Source organism: Dendrobium catenatum, unplaced genomic scaffold, assembly GCF_001605985.2.
Source record: "Dendrobium catenatum unplaced genomic scaffold, ASM160598v2 fragScaff_scaffold_1056, whole genome shotgun sequence".
Classification (NCBI taxonomy): Eukaryota; Viridiplantae; Streptophyta; class Magnoliopsida; order Asparagales; family Orchidaceae; genus Dendrobium; species Dendrobium catenatum.
This window is the reverse complement of record NW_021319518.1, coordinates 8,181,606-8,200,581: the sequence shown is the minus strand read 5'-3', so window position 1 is coordinate 8,200,581 and position 18,976 is coordinate 8,181,606. Positions and strand designations below refer to the sequence as shown.

At 35.5% G+C, this 18,976-nt stretch overlaps 1 protein-coding gene and 1 long non-coding RNA gene across 6 annotated transcripts; both read right to left on the bottom strand.

Annotated features, from left to right (window-relative positions):
• Positions 1-13: 13 nt before the first annotated feature.
• LOC114580486 lies at positions 14-8,318 on the bottom strand. Of its 2 annotated transcripts, none has more exons than XR_003701919.1 (7): positions 8,242-8,318; positions 8,089-8,168; positions 7,943-8,005; positions 7,760-7,850; positions 7,566-7,631; positions 495-573; positions 14-414 (listed from the first exon to the last, which is right to left on the bottom strand). It is a non-coding gene; the product is annotated as an uncharacterized LOC114580486 (long non-coding RNA). The 2 variants fall into 2 exon arrangements; XR_003701918.1 differs by having other exon boundaries at positions 16-414; positions 7,760-7,860.
• Positions 8,319-11,073: 2,755 nt separating this feature from the next.
• Positions 11,074-17,702, bottom strand: LOC110104991 (pentatricopeptide repeat-containing protein At1g52640, mitochondrial). 4 transcript variants are annotated; one of them, XM_028698212.1, is made up of 3 exons: positions 15,764-17,702; positions 11,605-11,968; positions 11,074-11,516 (listed from the first exon to the last, which is right to left on the bottom strand). In XM_028698212.1, the coding sequence occupies exon 1, from the start codon at positions 17,687-17,689 to the stop codon at positions 16,160-16,162; it is 1,530 nt and encodes a 509-aa protein (XP_028554045.1). In that variant the 5' UTR covers positions 17,690-17,702; the 3' UTR covers positions 11,074-11,516; positions 11,605-11,968; positions 15,764-16,159. The 4 variants fall into 4 exon arrangements, with proteins under 4 accessions (XP_028554045.1, XP_028554046.1, XP_028554047.1 ...); XM_028698213.1 differs by having other exon boundaries at positions 16,118-17,702; XM_028698214.1 differs by having other exon boundaries at positions 16,149-17,702.
• Between the last annotated feature and the right edge of the window lie 1,274 nt (positions 17,703-18,976).

Here is an 18,976-nt window from a genome sequence, read left to right as displayed (position 1 = left end):
TTTGCTGGCATATGAAGGTCTAAAACAACCCATTGGCCACAACAAAAACTAAAAAAAAAAAAATGCTGTGAGAACTTATGATGCGAATGATGGTTAATGAGAATACCAGCAGTACTTCTTGGGCAAATCAAATAGCAGGACGAACTAAGTCAAGGTCATCCTCATAATCAGAGAATAGCTTCTCTAGTTGCTCATCTGTCCATCCCTTAACTGAAGCTTTGGAAATCAGTCCTCCAGATTCACCCGTTCTTGTGGAAAGCTTGCCAGTGGTAGCTGCAGCAAAGATGTTGTCAGACAAAATTTCAGGATGGAATTCCTCTCTGCTATTGGTTGTCATTTCACTAGTCAAATTTCTTCTAGGTTCACCATCAGCAGTTATTTTAGCAATCTTTCTTGTATTATACGTTTGCTCGCCTGCAGGAAATATGAAATTAAACTAAGCATATTGGGAGAGCAATTTTGCAATAAGGAAATTCAACGAGGAATAATAGTACCATTCCATTCAACTCCATGCTTGAATGTTAATGGAGGCATAATTTGTTTTCCCGGAGGTCCACAGTCCTTAGCAATCAACTATTCATAAAAAAGACTCAGATCAGGGAATGTTTCAAAACTAGATAAACTCTTTACATACTCCTAAAGATACCAATCATCAAGGATCACCAAAAAAATATGATTAACAATGCAATGCCAAATAAACTAACTAATGGATTAGGTTTAACTCTAGCTTAATTTTGTATGATTAATCAGTAAACTTTAGCACAGATTAATTCAAATTTTCAAAATATTAAATTTTAGCAAGTAATTAACAATAAAGTTATACTTTCCAACTCAAACATCTAGAATTTCTCCTCATTCTGAAAAATAATTTCAATTATGACGGCTGTTTAAAAACAACTTGAGGACTTCAATGAAGACAAATCTCTAAATTCATGGCATAGCTAAGAGGATGATTATATTTTTATATTTTTTTCAATACCCGGTCATGGTGAATTTGTCATTTTCAAGATGCAAAAGAAAACATTTAGAAACAAAAGTTAACCTACCACAAAACAAAATCTGAAGTAGTAGCATATGATAAAATAACAAATGGTATTCACATCTTTATGCTTTCAAGTAACTGTTTGACATTTAACACTTTGGAAAGAGTCGTACCAATCCTTGCGAGCATCTACGACCGGAAATTTGCAAAGCACACTTGGAGTCTTGAAAGTCCAGCATTCACGCCCTCCACGTCATCGTCGACCTCTCCGTGGCTCAAGACCCTTGGCATCACAACCTTCCTCGTGGCATCGTATGGTGTGCTGAAATTCTTCTCCCGCAAAGCCTAGTATAGTTGAGTGAGTATTTCCCCAAGGTGAACTTCTCGTTATTAAATGGCGGATTGTTGTAATAGCTTTTAGTGTTGCTACTATTTTTGATTGTCTGAAAGTTTTGGCTAATCTACATACTTCTTCGCCTAAGCTAGTTGATAACTACGAAATTTTAATGATTTTCTTGCTATCGTCATAAGTTATTAGTTGTAATTTCTTTGCCAACTCAATTTTAATTTCTTACAAAGCTCCTTGCATTTGGTATCACATCAAAGTATCTTTTGGAACACTGCAAGCTGATGCTTTTTTCTGTCAATCTTTTCACATTGCTTTTCCTCAAAGTATCTTCAACTTCCTCATACCATACAATAAATATCAACATAAGAAAGCCGACATTGATTTAACTATTTAGCTTACTTTCGTATATGGAACAATGATTATGTATGAAATTTTGTTCAAAGTTATAAAATAATTGCAGCTATATTTCCCACAGAAATAACCTTTCAGTCTTTACATTGTAAGGTTAAACTTGAGCACATCAATCCCACTACAAAATCCACATTGGTTAAATAATCATTTTTCCATTACAGCATCCTGCAAACAGCCAAAAATGTTGTAATTTAAGAAGCACATAAGGAAACATTTGATGTTAACGTCTTTAAAAGAGGAATTAGTTAGAGACCGCATCTCTAGGTTGTTGCACTTCAGTCCACCAAAACTTATAATTTAGCATTATGGATAGAGTGAAACAAACTGAGAAACACAACTTCGATCATGCGTAATGATGTTGTTAGAGGGAAAGTTTTCTCTTCTGCATTATTCACTAGAGGATCTCTATGTTAAAAATGAAGGAAAGGGTATAATTCAACAAGCATACACCACTTGCTAAATATAAAGTTCTTGGTTAGCTTTTTCTTTCCATGCTAACACTCCACCTGACGCTTTGTTATACAATTAGCTCTAGTTTTCTCAAAAAAGAGAAAAATTTAGAGAATCCATAGTAAAATTACCAACACTTATTTTGAATTGAAGACATGAGAATAGAGTTGTCAATTGGACAGGACCAACCCATTTGCAACAGAGCTAGGCCATAAAGACCTTTATTTGGACTTTGTAAAATGGGCTAATTTTCTTAAATGAGCCATATAATCATAACTCATTTATTTAAATGGGTTAACAACATTGACATTTTCAGGTCCCAAAACCTGAATAAGAAAAGTGAAGGATTGTGTTAGGTAATCGACAGCCATCATAAAACTTGTCGAATAATTATAATATCAATTATTTAATATATTGTATTAAAGCTAAGACATTTCTTGGAAGCGACACAACGTATGGCCTTAATACAGTGAAAAAAGTACATAGGCCACAGCACCGATGCCCGACTGCATTGTTAAATAAGTAAGGATTTCCACATCATAAATGGATGTGCAATATTCGTTGTCCAAAAATCCAAGTAGTTAAGGATTGTCGAACTAAATATTTGTTTGATTTTAGTTTGTAATTATAAGCTTTTGGAGTGTTTATGGAGGCATTAAGTGAGTCAAGAATTGGATTAGAGAAGTGAAATTTCAAAGTGTCAAAATTGCCATGTGAGCACCGTGACGTCGGGATGGGCAACACCGCGACATTGAGCTCTCAGGAGTGGAGGGTAAAATGAATGTGCGCTGCAGCGCTAGGAAGCATCGTCGCGGCGCAAAGCCCTCCAATAGTGAGATTCTAGGAGAGTCTGGAAGATTCTCTAAAAGCTCAGCAGCACTGCGAAGGCAAGTGTCACGACGCGGATCAAAATGAATGTTTATATATAAAATATAAAACATTTGCTAATCACCCCACACCCCAACCTTCATCGGAGTAGAGAATAGGAGAAGAAAATATAAGAGGAAAGAGAAAATGAGGGAAAGGTTTTGAAGGCCAAAACTCAATATTCGTCCATCGGGCCTGTTCAGGATATTGTAGAGCACAAGGTAGACTTTTTAACTCATATCTTTGATTTCAATTTCAATAGTTTTAGAAAATGTTATAGATAAAAAAAATTCTCAAATTTTACGATGTTTTCACCATATAACTTTTAATATATTATTGTAAGCTTTATTCTGAATAATTTGGCTATAGAAAATAGATTTTTTTCAATTGGTTTTCTCTATGCAATTTTCTGAGTATATAACTTAACTGAGGTTTTTTTATATAATTGCAATAATTATGTAGAAGTTTTTAAAACATTCATGTGAACATCCCTTTGAAGTTGGAAATCGGACAAGAAAAGTTCAGTGAGTATAATATTATACATATAATGTAGCTTCTACTGATAGTTTTGATAGTAAGTCATGCATCACTCAAGTATATTAAAAGCATAATTAATTATTGTTGCATTTGTATTTGCATTATTCATAGCATGTCATTAAAGATGTTCTGAACTTCTGATATGTGAAAAAATGCACTCCGATACATTACAAAAGCTCTATATGTTATGTTCTGACCCCATCTACCTAGTGTGGATGTGGGAGAAATTTTAGCCTCACTTGTTGAAATATGTGAAGTGTGATTTTATCAGCAATAGACCTAGTGAATGGATTGTGACTTTGGGCAATGAAGTCATTAATAAGAGTACACATTTTAGATATCTTGGATCTATTATTCAGATTGATGGTGAAATAGATGGAGATATTATCAGCAGAATTCAAGTTGGATGGTTGAAGTGGAGGAATGCATCGGGCTTGTTGTGCGATAGAAAAGTCCACTTCAAACTTAAGGGAAATTCTATGAGATGGTGGTGAGACCTGCAATGCTTTATGGTGCCGAATGTTGGCCTTAAAAGAGAAGCATAAGACTAAGTTAAGTGTTGCAGAGATGAGGATGCTTAGGTGGATGAATGGCTTTACCCTTAGAGATAGGATATGAATGAGCATATACGTGAAAAGGTTGGAATAGCTCCAGTGGAAGATAAAATTAGAGAGAGTCGCCTTAGATGGTTTGGTCACATTAAACGGAGGCCTTCCGATGACCGAATAAAAAAGTTGAGGTATTAGATTTGACTTATGTTAAGAAAAGTAGAGGTAGAACTAAAAAATCTTGGTTAGAAATATTAAAAATGATCTTTTTCTTTTAGATTTAAATGGAATTTGACTTTTAACAAGACACAATGACGAAAAAAGATTCATGTAGCCGACCCCACGTAGTGGGACAAAGGCTTGATGTTTTTGTATTGTTAAAATATGTGAAAGGTTATATGGTACTGTTTTGTTCTGATTCTGAACTCACTTGCTAGATATAGGTGTGGGAGGTTCAACGAAGGTATAAGTTGAAGTGGACTTATAAACAGACATCGGGACATGTCCATTAAAATCATTGCATTGCATGTGTTAAAACTTCAACGAAATAAGTATAACTAATATTTCAAATAGCATGATAGTAATTCCTGAAATTCTAAATAAACCTTGATGAAATGTAAAGTCAAGTGCAAGTGGACCTCTAATAGAAAGATTCTGTAATGCATCTATCTTCTCTGTGAAAGTGGCTTCAAGGATATAAGCAAAAACTTTGAAATCGAGTCAACACTAAAACTCTAGAAAATCATGCACTATAATACTTGATTTATTCTTTACAAGTCATTATATTTTTTTGTTATTAACTTCTATTTAATATTTCACTTTGGATATTGATATCTATGAGAGGTTAGGAGGAAGTTTACTGACATTTCAAAGAAAGGTAAAGGAGAAGTGGAGTAGAAAGTTGTAGAGGTAGGATCTTCTAAGCTTAGGTGATTGAGGTATTTTTTTGTAATCCAGTTTTAAATCAATTTAATGTATAGATGATTGAAAGTTATTGGGTTATTGTATATATTTTTTTGATGAAATAAAATGTGGTTTAACAATTTTATTTATTTGAATTTTGTAGTAGCTCTAGTTATTCTATTAATTGTTGAGTAATAATTATAGGTTTAAGATTTCAATCCTTTCATTATATCCTAGGGCATCCCAGGGTGGTATCAGAACAATGATTTGGAAGGATTTGAATTATAATCAAAGATATAGAAATTGATTAGTAAGAGTAAGAGCAAAGAGTTGGGAGCTTTATAAATTTTTCTATTAATTTATGATAAACCTGCATATAATTATTAAATCATTTTGTTCTTTATAAAAATTAAAGTGTTGTTGCATCATGAACCCCCAAGAGCAAGAGCAGCTGATGGATAGAGTTCCGATCAGGCTGCAATAGTTTAGAGTATTATGGGTGCAATGACTTATGATTCAATGATGCAGTTTATTGGGTTAATGGCCTAGCTGATAGTGAGGCTCAAGATAGGATGAATGGAGTTAAGGGAGATGAGGATGATAAGCACCTGCTATTATTTCTGAGATTAAAGCCACGTCAATTTCAAGGTGTTATTGAGCCTCAGACATTTGAAGCCTGGCTGAGGTGGATTGAGAAATCTTTTGATATTATGTAATGGCCAGAGGTCAGGACGGTTTTGTTAATTGTGTTAAGAGGGGGAGATTCCAGGGTAGGTCAAATGCGGAGATTTCTTGTGAGGAGCTTATGGAGAACTTCAGGAGTTGGTTCATGCCACCATCTGCCAGGCAGCAGATCTAGGAGTCCTTTCTAAGGTTGGTTTAAGGGACAAGACTGCGATGCAATATGAGACGGAGTTCAGTCAGCACCTCTGAAGAGAAGTGCTATCATTTTCTATGGGGTTTGAGAGATAGTTTGAGGCATCCCTTAATTTCATTTCACATTTGAGATTTTTTTTAGCACATAGAGAGGGCACGATTGGTGATGAATGATCTGATATCCACCCATCAATGGTGAGATGCCAGCAAGAAGAGGTTTGAAAAGAGTCCTCCATGAGTGCATTCAGTTGGAAGAACTAGTGCTACTTATCTCACCAAACAAGCAACAACAATAACAACAACAACAAACAATGTTTCTTGTTGCGGCGTTATGGAGCGTAGGTTGCGACGTGATACTAATGTTTCTCAAAATCAATTTGGATTCATGCCGGATAGGTCTACTATGGAAGCCATACATTTATTGAGAGGTTTGATGGAGAAATATATAGAGAATATGGAAGATCTACATATGATATTTGTTGATTTAGAGAAAGCATATGATAAAGTTCCAAGAGAAGTGCTTTGGAGAGTTCTTGAAAAGAAAAGAGTTAATAACGCTTATATTCAAATCTTTAAAGATATGTATGCAGGAGTATTACTTGTGTTCAAACACAAGGTGATTTGACCAAGTATTTTCCTATTTCAGTTGGATTACATCAAGGATCAGCCTTAAGCTCATATCTTTTTGTTTTAGTCATGGATGTTCTCACTAGACATTTGCAAGAGGATGTTTCTGGTGTTATGCTTTTGTTGATGATATTCTTCTTGTTGTTAAGACTAGAGAGGGAGTTGAAAGTAAACTTGAATTATGGAGGTCAACCTTAGAGTCTAAAGGTTTTCGCTAGAGTAGATCTAAACCTGAATATATGGAGTGTAATTTTAGTAGCAATAGGCCTAGTGAGGGGATTGTGACTTTGGACTTTGGGCAATCAAGTCATTAATAAGAGTAAAGTTTTAGATATCTTGGATCTATTGTTCAAAGCGATGGTGAAATAGATAGGGATATTTATCAGAATTCAAGTTGGATGGTTGAAGTGGAGGAATGCATCGGGCTTGTTGTGCGATAGAAAAGTCCCCCTCAAAGTTAAGGGAAAATTCTATAAGATGGTGGTGAGACCTGCAATGATTTATGATGCCGAATGTTAGCCATTAAAAGAGAAGCATAATACTAAGTTAAGTGTTGAAAAGATGAGCATGCTTAGGTGGAATGGTGGATGAGTGGCTTTACCCTTAGAGATAGGATACGAAATGAGCATATATGTGAAAAGGTTGGAGTAGCTCCAACAGAAGATAAGATTAGAGAGAATCGCCTAAGATGGTTTAGTCACATTAAACGGAGGCCTTCTGATGACCCGGTTAGGAAAATTGAGGTATTAGATATTACTTATGTTAAGAAAGGTAGAGGTAGACCTAAAAAGACTTGATTATAAAATTTAAGAATGATCTTTCTTTATTAGTTATTAATGAGAATTTGACTTTAACATGACACAATGGCGAAAAAAGATTCATATAGTCGACCCCATGTAGTGGGACAAAGGCTTATTGTTTTTTTTTTACCAAACAAGCATTGAACAAAATATATAAGAATCTAAACTTATACATTACTTGAACAACAAAATTTATCTACAACATAAGCCAATACCTTTACCACATTCTTCAGTGTAATATTGAGATAACAGGAGGAGCGAGCTGGGCAGAGTGCAACCACCTGAAAGCACAACAATGCAATTTTCTGATGACACTCAAAAAGCCATGTCACCTAAAGAAAGTATCAACAACACAAAAACACACGGAAAAAAATAAAATATCATCTTAATTAATAGAAATATTTGACACCTGCTTCAGAATGAAAACACATCCAACCGAAATTTCCCTACAAATATTTCCTTCAGACAGGACCTTGCGGGGATAGCTGCGCCAATTGTGCCTGTTCGATCCTAAAGGGAAGTTACTCATTTAACACATTCCATAGCCATTCAAATTTTAATAAGAGGCGTCATTTAAGCATAATCTAGTTACCTTCAGTGTTATGAAAAAATCACCAAGCCCATTTGGTGTACAGGATTTGACAATGCCTACCACCTAACCATCAAGTCACTGAGCCAGGTGAAGCAAATAAAACTAAACTGGAACTTGACAACCAATAGATGCAATATTTGCTCAACCTGAGGTATTCTTTGGGTACCGCTCCGCTGGGCATTGATCAAACTGATCGGGTACGGCAAATTCGAGTCCTTACCTAGGCCTGACAGATGGAAAAACTAACTAACTAGCCTAGAACATAAAGAAAACAGTAAACGATCTACCTCCACACTCACCTAGAAAGCTAAGGGCATACAGCCAAGGCTTAAGCTTGAAATCTCCATCTTCTTCGTTTACACACAGATCGAGATCAATCACTTCCTTCCCCTTCTGGGAGCAACCTTTCTGAACAAGCTGCAGCGGATCGCCTGCGCATGGCCGCCTGAATAGCGCCAGCGGAACCGGGAATGAGGGATGCTCTTCTTCTTCGTTTTGATTTATCCAGAAATATTGGTAGGAAGTTGGGATTGAAAAGGAGGGATAGAGCGAGTACGGTCTAGGGTTTGAAAAAGAGGAAGAAATTTGCGAGCAGGGCTGGACGGTTGAGTATTGCGTGGGGCGGACAAAGAGACTGATGAGTGGAGGACGGAGAACAGATTGGAGATCGGAATCGTCGACGTCGATTTGGCCCTCCCACCCCTCCATTCCCCCCGCTGCAGCCTCTTGCTGAATTTTCTTGCGCGGGAAGGATAATTTGCTAGGAAGTATAAGAACTGGTGAAGCACGCGGGCATCACATTGCACACGCACATAATTTAAACGGACAATAAGATAAAGAAAAGATAGTTATAGAGTAATTAAACTACAAATACGCAAAATTAAATTATTCTACACGCTATCTTGCATGTTTTAGCTTTAAAAAATAGATATAATCTAAGCTTTATCCAAGTTTTTCGACAAAAATGTAAAATAAAATTTGGTTTTTCTCATGAAAACTTATCTTTAATTTTGCGTTTTCTATATAAAATTTAATATAATATTTATAATTAATTAAATAAATAGTAAAATTTTGAATTAAGGAACAGAATAAATAGTTGATGAAAATTACAAAAACTAATAGTATATTTATTTCTTATATTTTATATAATATATATTTATTTATTAGAAGTTTGTAATTTTTTTAAATTTGTAATAAAATATAAAATATAATGTAATTATTTTATTTTAATTTATTTTTTAAAATGTTAATATAATATTTTGCTTATTAATTATATATTTTAAGATTTTTTTTTAATTTAGAATGTATTAATGGGTATTTTGTGGTATAAAGAATTAATCTCTGCTATTAAATTTAACTATTATTGTGGCTACAAATTCATCACAAATCTCGTGTTGGAAAGCTAGTGAAACAGAGGAATACGGTTGGCCTGAAGTGTAAAAAGAAGCGTCAGCCAAAACTAATTTGAAATAATAAATTAAGTAAATTTAAATTATTATTTCATTGATGTAACACATTATTGAGAATATTAAGCCCCTTTCCTGCGGCGAAATATTACATCCGGTGACCGGACCGTCGACACCAATCCAGACGCGCTACGTCACCCATATACACCGGGCCCCGGGTGTACCTGCATGACATAGCACGTCTGGATTGGTGTCCGGACGAATCCCGGACACCGAGACGTAATAATTTCCCCCTTTCTGCATCGCCTAGACAACTTTCATTGACGTGGCAGTTGAAGAGTGTAGGAGGAATTCAATCAAATTGTTGTCGCGAAATAAATTTTTCATGACAACCCATCTAATTTGTGGTAAAGTAATTTTATATATTTATGTAATGTAATCATTCAATTTCTCATTCACGATTATACAAGGTTTTATTCCACCATAATGAAATAGGTCACATTTTTGGCAATAAATAATAATAATAATAATAACAACAATGATAATAATAATAATAAACTACTTAACAAAAAATATATTTTAGAATAGTGTTGTTGGATAGACCTATTTTTTCCCTTTAAAAGATAATTATGATGTAATCTAATAATTAAAACATGTAAGTGACTTTTTCATTACTTTCTATTACAAATTTTTAGTACAAAAAAGCTGCTTTTAAAAATATTAAGAAAGTTGTTCCAAACGAAGCCTAAAAGACAGGATGATACTTATATTATTCAATCTGCCTCATAGCCTATCTCCACAACTAGTACCTAACCCAAACTAGAGTTACACTGCACAAACTTGCAACCAAGCACTCATTGCTTTGCTTACAAGCCAATGGAGAAGCTGACACATAACGCCCTCACCTTCATTATGAATAAGGGCACTATCTCTTAAACTAGCACATTACAAACACTCTAAGATATTTTCTTCTAAGATGATCCAATACTTGATGATAATTAAGACTACTAACAACGTAGTTCACAGGAAAGCCAACTAAATTGAAATCAGTAGAATACTAATGAACCATAATTAAATCACATAGGTGATAAGCTATACACATTTGGTGAAAAGGCCAGCAAATTATATCTGTACTTATCCATCATCCACTGCTCAACAGAAGAACAGGAAGCACAAAACCATCTCATTACATTATTACTTATCTGCAAAAGCTCTGTCCTGTGTAAGGGGCTGTCTCCCCTCTTCTCTATATATCACAAGCAATGTAAACAGCGAAAGCAAGCTTTTCATTAATGCTACAGCAGTTCTCTTTATCTTTTCTCAAACCATGAGTTCTTTCAATAGGCTCATGAGATCAATAAGATTTAAGAAGAAATGAAAAATTAAAGAGCACTTGAGCTTAAAATATCATGGAGATCGCATCACAATAACCAATGAATTAGATGAATTTGAACAAACAAAAAAAAAACTCAAAACAAATGTCTTAGAGGTTTTGAACTAATCGAACTTAACCAATTCAAAGGTGAGCTAACAAACTTGTGTCAAATTGGCTTGTTAAGTTGGGGCAGCGGAGGCCACTTTGCTATCGCTGCCATTGGCAGTGACACCAAGAAAATTGCTGACTTAAAATTTTGAATAGCTTGGGAGAATAAAGACAAAAGAAGGCGCAAATAAAGTCTGAAGAACTTCCAGCAAGAGCAAAAGTTGGTTAAAGAAGGCTTAAGATGCAGTTTGAAATTTCATAGCTAAAATAAAATTTGGTCACTAAGCATAACCACATATCCCGTTCCGAATAATGGAAATTTATAAACAAGCATGCACCAATTAAATTAAAGCTTCATTTGGGACAACTTTTTTACTATTTTGTAAAGCAGCTTTTCAATACAAAAATTTATAGTAGAAAACTATTTTAGAAAGCAATAAGAAGCTGTCCCAAACAAAACCTAAGTATCCTACTCCTTAGCTCATAGTAGAGAAAAAGAAAGAGAGAAAAGAGAGCAAACAGCAAGCCAATTATATTTTTCAAGAGATGTCTGGAATAGCAGATGAAAACCTCAACCACCAATGCTTGGCTGATTCAAAATGTTCCTCTTTGTTCAAGAAATGGGAGATTGAGATTCAGGATTGTTGTTAATAATGTTTCAACTGGGTATGGCAATTCTCAAAATCTGCATTGAAAAGGACAAGAAAAAAATTGGTGGATTAGCTCCTATCAAGAAGAAAACAAGGTAAGATTTAAATCTAAAAATAGTGAACCTGAATTCAGGTCTTTAGGTATCCGCAGAAGTGCAGATTCGCTGAGACTGCTCCCGTACAAGTTCTTGTTACCACTTGGGGGACGATCTCTAGAAATTGAAATGACAGGGCTAAGATAGATGAGGAGAAAGTATAGAAGCTTAGATGATCGATTGTGATGAAGTCCCAAACTCCACTATGATCTCATTCCCTTCTCACCTCTCCATATTTGAAGAATCCACCCCAAAATAGGGAAACCCTTCCCCAACTTCAGGATTAACTGAAACAAACCTCAAAAACTGCCCTTTTCTCAATTTGAGCGGGTTTCGATGTCGCATGAACGATCTTCTATAATACATTGCTGATGCTTCAGAGGACTTATGTTCTGCTCAAAATCAACCAAACGACGTAATTTTAAGAAATGCACGTAATTAAATTACTTTACCCTCCTAATTATGCATGCCAAACAGCCCCTAAATTACTTTTTTTTTATTTTTTTTTTAGCCCCTAAATTACTTTTATGAAGAGAAGAGAAGAAAAGAAATCGGTCCCTCTAACACTTAATTAATTATAAAAAAAACCTGTTGGGATGTGAAAGTAAACCCCGCAACGATACTCATAAACTAACCTTTCACCAACATGAGAATAACATGAAATAAACTCTCCAATAACTGCCCACTTTCTAGAAGAATGGGGTATTTATAAGCTAACCATTTCAAATAAAAACTAGTGCTTTTTATTTACTAAATTTCCCTTATAAAAGAAAAGAAAAAAAATCAGGCAATTAATTATAAAAAAATACCACTTCTAAAAATATGTGAACACTTGGTACCGTTTGCTTGATACGAAAGGAGCTGGAGAAGAAAAAAAAAAGAAAAAAAGCTCACTTTCAAGAGAAATACAGCATTGATGTGACAAAGTAGGTTGACCAAATGAAACTCTACCCAACTTTAATATAAGAATTGAACCACAAACTAAACTCAAATTAAATTTCCTAGGCATACATTCACTATCCCTGTATGTTTAGATTTTTGTTTAAAAACAACCCTGTTTCTTGGGTTACAGAGCAAACTTCGTTCCTGCTCAATTCATTCAAACTGGCATGAAAAGGGGAAATCTGAAGGTAAGACCAACAAGAACTTCAAGAGATCCGATTACATGCAAGAACTTGATTGAAATTATTTCAATCTACCTACAATTCAACAATACATAACTGGGTAGTTAATTATTCAAAAATTTTCAAATCAAAGATTCAACCACTACTTGAAAAATAGAGAACTTGATGAAGAAGATGGTTTGTTGATTTAATATACTGCAATTTATTTCCAACATTCTAGTTCCCAAGATAGGACTAGGCATTATTGGGGCGATAGCTAAAAAAGGTTGATATCATTTTTTTTTTATTAAGATTGATAAATTCTTCTTTGTGCTTAGCCTTGGGAGATAGATGATCCTTCCTTACCATAGAACCTTCCCTGTAGGGCTTCTTAGGTGGGTCTTCATTAACTTTAATATTGGCTAGTCATAGAAATTCCAAACAGTTGATTTCAGCTCTTTAGCTCTAGGAAGCCTTACAAACTTCTAGGAGCTAGATATAGATGGCCTAACTATGTTAGTAGTCCTTAAAATCAACATTAGAAATACGCCTTATAAACTCTTGAACTACACTAGTGAAGAGCCTACCATACGAGATCCCTTTTGCCTTGAAAGATCAATTGACATCTAACCTATCCAATGGGTATAGAAGGTCAATGATGAGTTTATTCGGCTCCAAAATAACTCAATTAGACCTTCTGATACGGAGGAAGCGGGAGCCACAGGAGAGGACGGCAGATTTGGGGGCTGATTTCGAGGGAACTATTAGGAGATATCTTCTAATTGAAGATGGCAGATTTGGGGGCTGATTTGGAGGGAATTAATTAGAAAATATTTTTTAATTGAAGAGTGTAGATTTAGGGGCAGATTTGGAGGCTAATTTAGGGGGATTAATTTATAAATATTTCCTGATTGAAGAGGATAGATTTGGGTGCTGATTTGGAGAGTATTAATTAAAAAATATTTCCTAATCGAAGAGGGCAGATTTGTGGGCTGATTTGAGGGTTGATTTGGAAGGAAAATAATTAAGGAAAAAGGGAAGATTTGTGAGGAAAATGAGGGAAGGAGGTTTGGGTATTTACTATTTATTGTTTGCTTTAGTAGGTGATTTTTTTAGGGTTAGGAATATATGTTATTTGCTGAATTTAAATTGTTCTTATGGTGTTTGGACTCTAGCCGATGGCCAGATATTTGGGAGAGCAGGATCTTCCTCTCCAATTGAAGATCCACTTATATGTTGTCTTTATTTCATAAAATTTTCAATAAAAAAAGAGTTATTGTCTATGATGAGCCGAAACACTTCTTGAAGAGAGAATGCAGTGTCTGACACAGCTGGGACACAAGTTGGACACGACAGACACGTGTTTGATTAAATTAATTTTTAAATTTAACCTGACACAGCTAGGACATGCGTGTCCTAATTTTTTATAATAATTCCTTTTAAATTATAACTTTTTATATATTTTTATATTTACTAAATCAAATAAAATATCGCATTCGCTTGTATATGCATCAATATGAATATTGAAAGGCATGATTATTAGATAATGAAACTTTTTTTTTGAGAGGCAGTAATGATTATTGAAAACCATTATGCCTACCTGTGTTTGCAATTTTTAGTGACATGAAATAAGAAGAATTTTGATTATGTTTGAAAGATCTTTATGTGCATGCTTTATTGTAATTCTAGTTGATAGGATTTATTGAAATAGGTGAAAAGTTAGAATGAGATAGAAAATATTTAGAAAATAAAAGATTTAAGGTTAATAGAATAAAGATTAATATATGATATCCAATTAACTATTATGCTAGAGAACTAGAGAAGTACAAAAGTAAATAAATACATTTTTTGTGATTTAGATTAGAGATTAAAGAAATATTATGGGAGAGAACTAGCGAACTAGAGAAGTAAATAGATAAAAAGAAGAATCAACTTTCATTATATGATATCCAATTAACTATTGCAAATCTTTCTTTTGATAAATCATAGTTGGAAGCAATGATATTCAATGATTGTGATATTGAAGGCCAAAAACAAACCTCTGAAGCTAATTCTAGCAGTTTAAGCTTAAATCTTTTAATTTTAAAAAGAAAAAAATAGTAGTTGAAGCTTGAATGCTTGATGTTGTAGTAAATGGTTATTTGTTTAAATTTTTGTGGTTGTACTAGATATTTTGTATTAAACATTTTATATTATAAACTAGAAAAATTATATATCATGTCATTCATTATTATTGTTTGTCATTTCTTATATGATGTTACATTAATATTTATACACTATATAAAAAAATATAATACCATGTCCGCGCTGTACCCGTGTCCTATTTTTTCAAAAAAGTTGTGTCCCGTGTCAGTGCGTGTCATGTCCGTATCGCCGTGTCCATGTCCGTGTCTGTTTCCGTGCATCATAGGTTCTTGTGTGTTCTATTCCTAATTTTCTTGTCATTGATTTTCTGAAATCGCTGAAATTAGATTTCAGCCAAGGCTTTTACTAAAATTCTACAAGCACTTCCTATCACCTTACTAAACCAAAACCAATTTAATCCAAAATTAAACCCAAGGTACCTTTGACTCCTCCTAGGATCCTTGAATCTAGTATACTATATTATCCCAGGATTCAACCTGAATGGTACCCTAGACCCTTAGGAGTGTCAACCATATACCCTCTTATAAATCCTTCAACCTTTGCAATGCCCATTTGTATTGGGTTGAACCAAAAAAACAGAATCTAGAAAACCAAATATGAGTTATAAGTAAACTAATTAACTGCCACATCATCTGTACTACAACCATTTCCTACTTGCGCCTTAGCTACAAACTAACAACAAATACAACTACTTGCTCTTTTGCATTGTTTTAACAATTCTTCATATCATGATGAAAGATGACAGATTGTATCAGCTTTTCGGCAGAGCAACACTCTATAATCTCTATTTTAGGTATTTCATGTAAAAATTATGTACATTGGTCTCTGTTTTTCATGCTTTCGTATACGTATGAGATCAAATAAGGTAAAGTAAATCGATCACTAATATAACGGCCTGATTTTGCAGCATTCAGCATGACTATTCATTTGATATTTTACCTCTAATATCCCTTGAAATGATATATTTGAAAGTGCGTAGTTTCCCACTAGTCATCTCCCATGAATACAGCATTAAAAACCTAAGCTATAATCCCGCAAACAAGAGACCTCATTGCTGTTTCTCGTGAAGCTTGCCTACAAATGAATGAAGCAAATGAGTGTAACCCAAAAACCTCAAAGGACAGAATGCAGCAGTTCTTTGTCACAGTCAACGGTATTGTTGAAGCAAGTCTAAAATTTCCCATTCACGAGTAAGCACACCAGTTTCTGTGGTCTTCTTAAAGTGCTAGACTATAACACAAACTACGTTGCAACGCACTTGAAAGCTCATATGCGCTTGTAAATTTCTAATACCTTTGTTTTGAAACTTCAAATTCATGTTTACCAGCAATAAATTCAGGTATGCCCTTCAACTATCTGGCTTGCATCCATGGCATTAGAAAGCTCTTGTATACTGCAAGAAGTACTCCTCTTCATCTTATCAACCAGCACTTCAATCCTCCTTCCCATTCCTAACCGTTGAAGCTCTCTTCTGAGTACCTCACAAGTACTGGGATAAGGTGGAATGCCCTCATCCACCATCATCTCAAAATAACGACAAGCTTCTTCAATCTTCCCCTTCTTCCTGCACAACCCATGAACCATAACAGCATAAGATGATGCAGAAGGAAAGAAACCCCGCTTCTCCATGCTTTCCCAAACCTCAATTACCCGATCAAACCTACCAATGCCAATCAACATCTTCAGTAACATATTATATGTATGCCGGTCGGGCAAGCAAGAGTCTCTGTCCATTCTAGAAAGAAGCCTAAGTGCCTTGTTAACCTCCTGAATCTTGCAATGCAAAGCTAGTATTGCATTGTAGCTCCAAGTATCAGGCTTAGCGCCTCTTTCAATCATTTCATCAAGCAGTTGGTAGGCCTCATCAGCCTTCTTCTTCTCACATAACAGCTTGATGATAGCGTTGTATGTGAATACGTTCGGTGTTTGGTCATGCATTTTCATGTGCTCGATGACTCTCATGGCGGAATTGAGATCCTTCGCTTCACAATAAGCTCGAATGAAAACCGCGTAGCTTCCAGCATTCGGCTCAAGCCTCTGCAATGTTCTCATCTCCTGGAACCGTTTATGAGCCTCGTCAAGCTCTCCCCCTCTACAAAATGCTGCCATGAGCGAATTATAAGCAGAGACATCGACAAGGAGATGTTGTTGCAGCATTTCGTCGAAAAGGTGCTGGGCATTCTTCGGCTTCCTAACCGAGGCCCAACCGTTCATGAGAAGCGTGTAGGTTTTCTGCGTAATAGAGAACTCAGCTTTACATTCATGGAAAAATTCTTGCGCTGGGATTACAAGGCCTTGATGGCAGAGAGATGAGATTAGGTGGTGGAGGTCGTCTATAGTAGGTTGGAGCCCGAAGTCGGGCATTCTACGGAAGGCGCGGATGGCATCGTGCGGGAGCGAGGCGCGTGAGTAGGCTTGGAAAAGGAGGCGAAAGGAGTTGGAGTGGGAAAAATGGGGGTGGAAGTCGGAGATGACGGTCCAGGAAAGAGGAAAGAGACGGTTGGAGGCTAGGAGGTCGAGGAGTACAAAGTGGGAGGTAGGAGTGTGGAGGAAAGATGGGAGGGAGGATGACCAGATGAAGAAGCGGTGTGAAGGAGATGGAAGATGGCGGCAGCGCTTGAGGACTTGCTCGGCGACGGCGGGGGAGACAGAGGAGGAGAAGGGACAGAGGGCAGATTCGAGGTCGTGGTGTTGGGAGCGGAAGTCGCTTAGTAGGCGGCAGAGGTCGTTTACTGTGGCTGTGATGGTAGGCTCGTCGCCGGCGGCGACTGAGTGGAGGCCGAAGGAAAGGATGCGGAGAAGTGAGCGAGGACAGAGAGTACGGATGGTCATTTTAGTAACTACCAAAAACATGAAGATCTTCATGGAAAGCTTGCTAATGGCGTCCATTAAACAAGTCGAAGAAAACTATAATGTGATTTTATTTTTAGTTAATGCATGAAATTTTTTAGTGTAATAAATTAAAAAAATATATTAAAAAGGCTAAATCCAACGATATCATGAAATGATTCATGTAGACTTTTATTTTTTTAGATTTATCGCTCATAATTTTTAAGAAAATTTAGTTGCAATTAAATTTGTTATCATTATTTCAAAGACATTCACAGTTGAGAAATAAACTTATTGATTTCACTTCCTACATTGGAGAGACCTGTTAATGTTACTCCTTGCCTTCTTCTTTGACATAGGGGCTGTTTGATTAACTTACAAAGAATGCAATGTAAAAAAAATATAGTGCACAAGGAATGCAGTATAAAAATAATGCATGTTTGGATGAATATAAAGTAAATATAAATGAATGTTTTTTTTTTTTTTTTGAAGTAATGAATGTAGTGCAATTTTCAAAAATAGTGGCAGCCATCGACAGGTGGATGATCAGTTGGTGTTGGTGGGGTCGGCAATAGTGGTGGTTGGCCGGCAGTGGTGAGATATTGCGGCGGTGGTGGTGGTTGGAGGTGGGTGGTGGCCAGTGGGGGTTGCGAGGATTGGGTGGTGGTTGTAGTCGGTGGTGGCTAGCTGTCAAGCAAGCTTGCTTTGGGTGTAAATAATTCTCGCTTAAAATTGGACAAATTTGATTTACTTCAAAAATAAACTAAAATAATTTATACAAAATTTTATTTACTTTGATCTACTTTCTACTTCGATCGGACATGAAAATTTTCAAAATCCATATATTTAAAATACTTCACACCACTTTGTATTCTAACAAAATATCTTCTAAAGCCAAACCATCATAATAGGCCCCTTTCTATCTTTGTTTGCCTTTGCCAGCACAAGAGCAACAAATGATACAAGCCAGCTTTCTCCTTGCATTCTTATGTGATTACAAGTTAAGACATCACTTTGACAACTTGCACTTTACTTCATTTCTTTTTCGCCATGGATAAAAGACTCTAAAGTCTCAATTCATATCTATAGCCAATTGTTTGACTCTACTACCACCAAATCATCCGAGATTTGGTGGTAACTTCGGCTTCGTTTGTGACAGTTTTTTTGTTGCTTCTTAAAGCGATTTTTTAGTACAAAAATTTAAATTTTTATAATAAAAAGTTGCTTTAAGAAGCAACAAGAAAGTCATCCCAAACAAAGCCTTCATCTTCTCTCTCTCTCTCTCTCTCTCTCTCTCTCTCTCTCTCTCTCTCTCTCTCTCTC

Coding starts and splice junctions, on each gene's coding strand:
- LOC110104991 (XM_028698212.1), bottom strand. CDS start 17,689: ATGAAGATCTTCATGTTTTTGGTAGTTACTAAAATGACCATCCGTACT.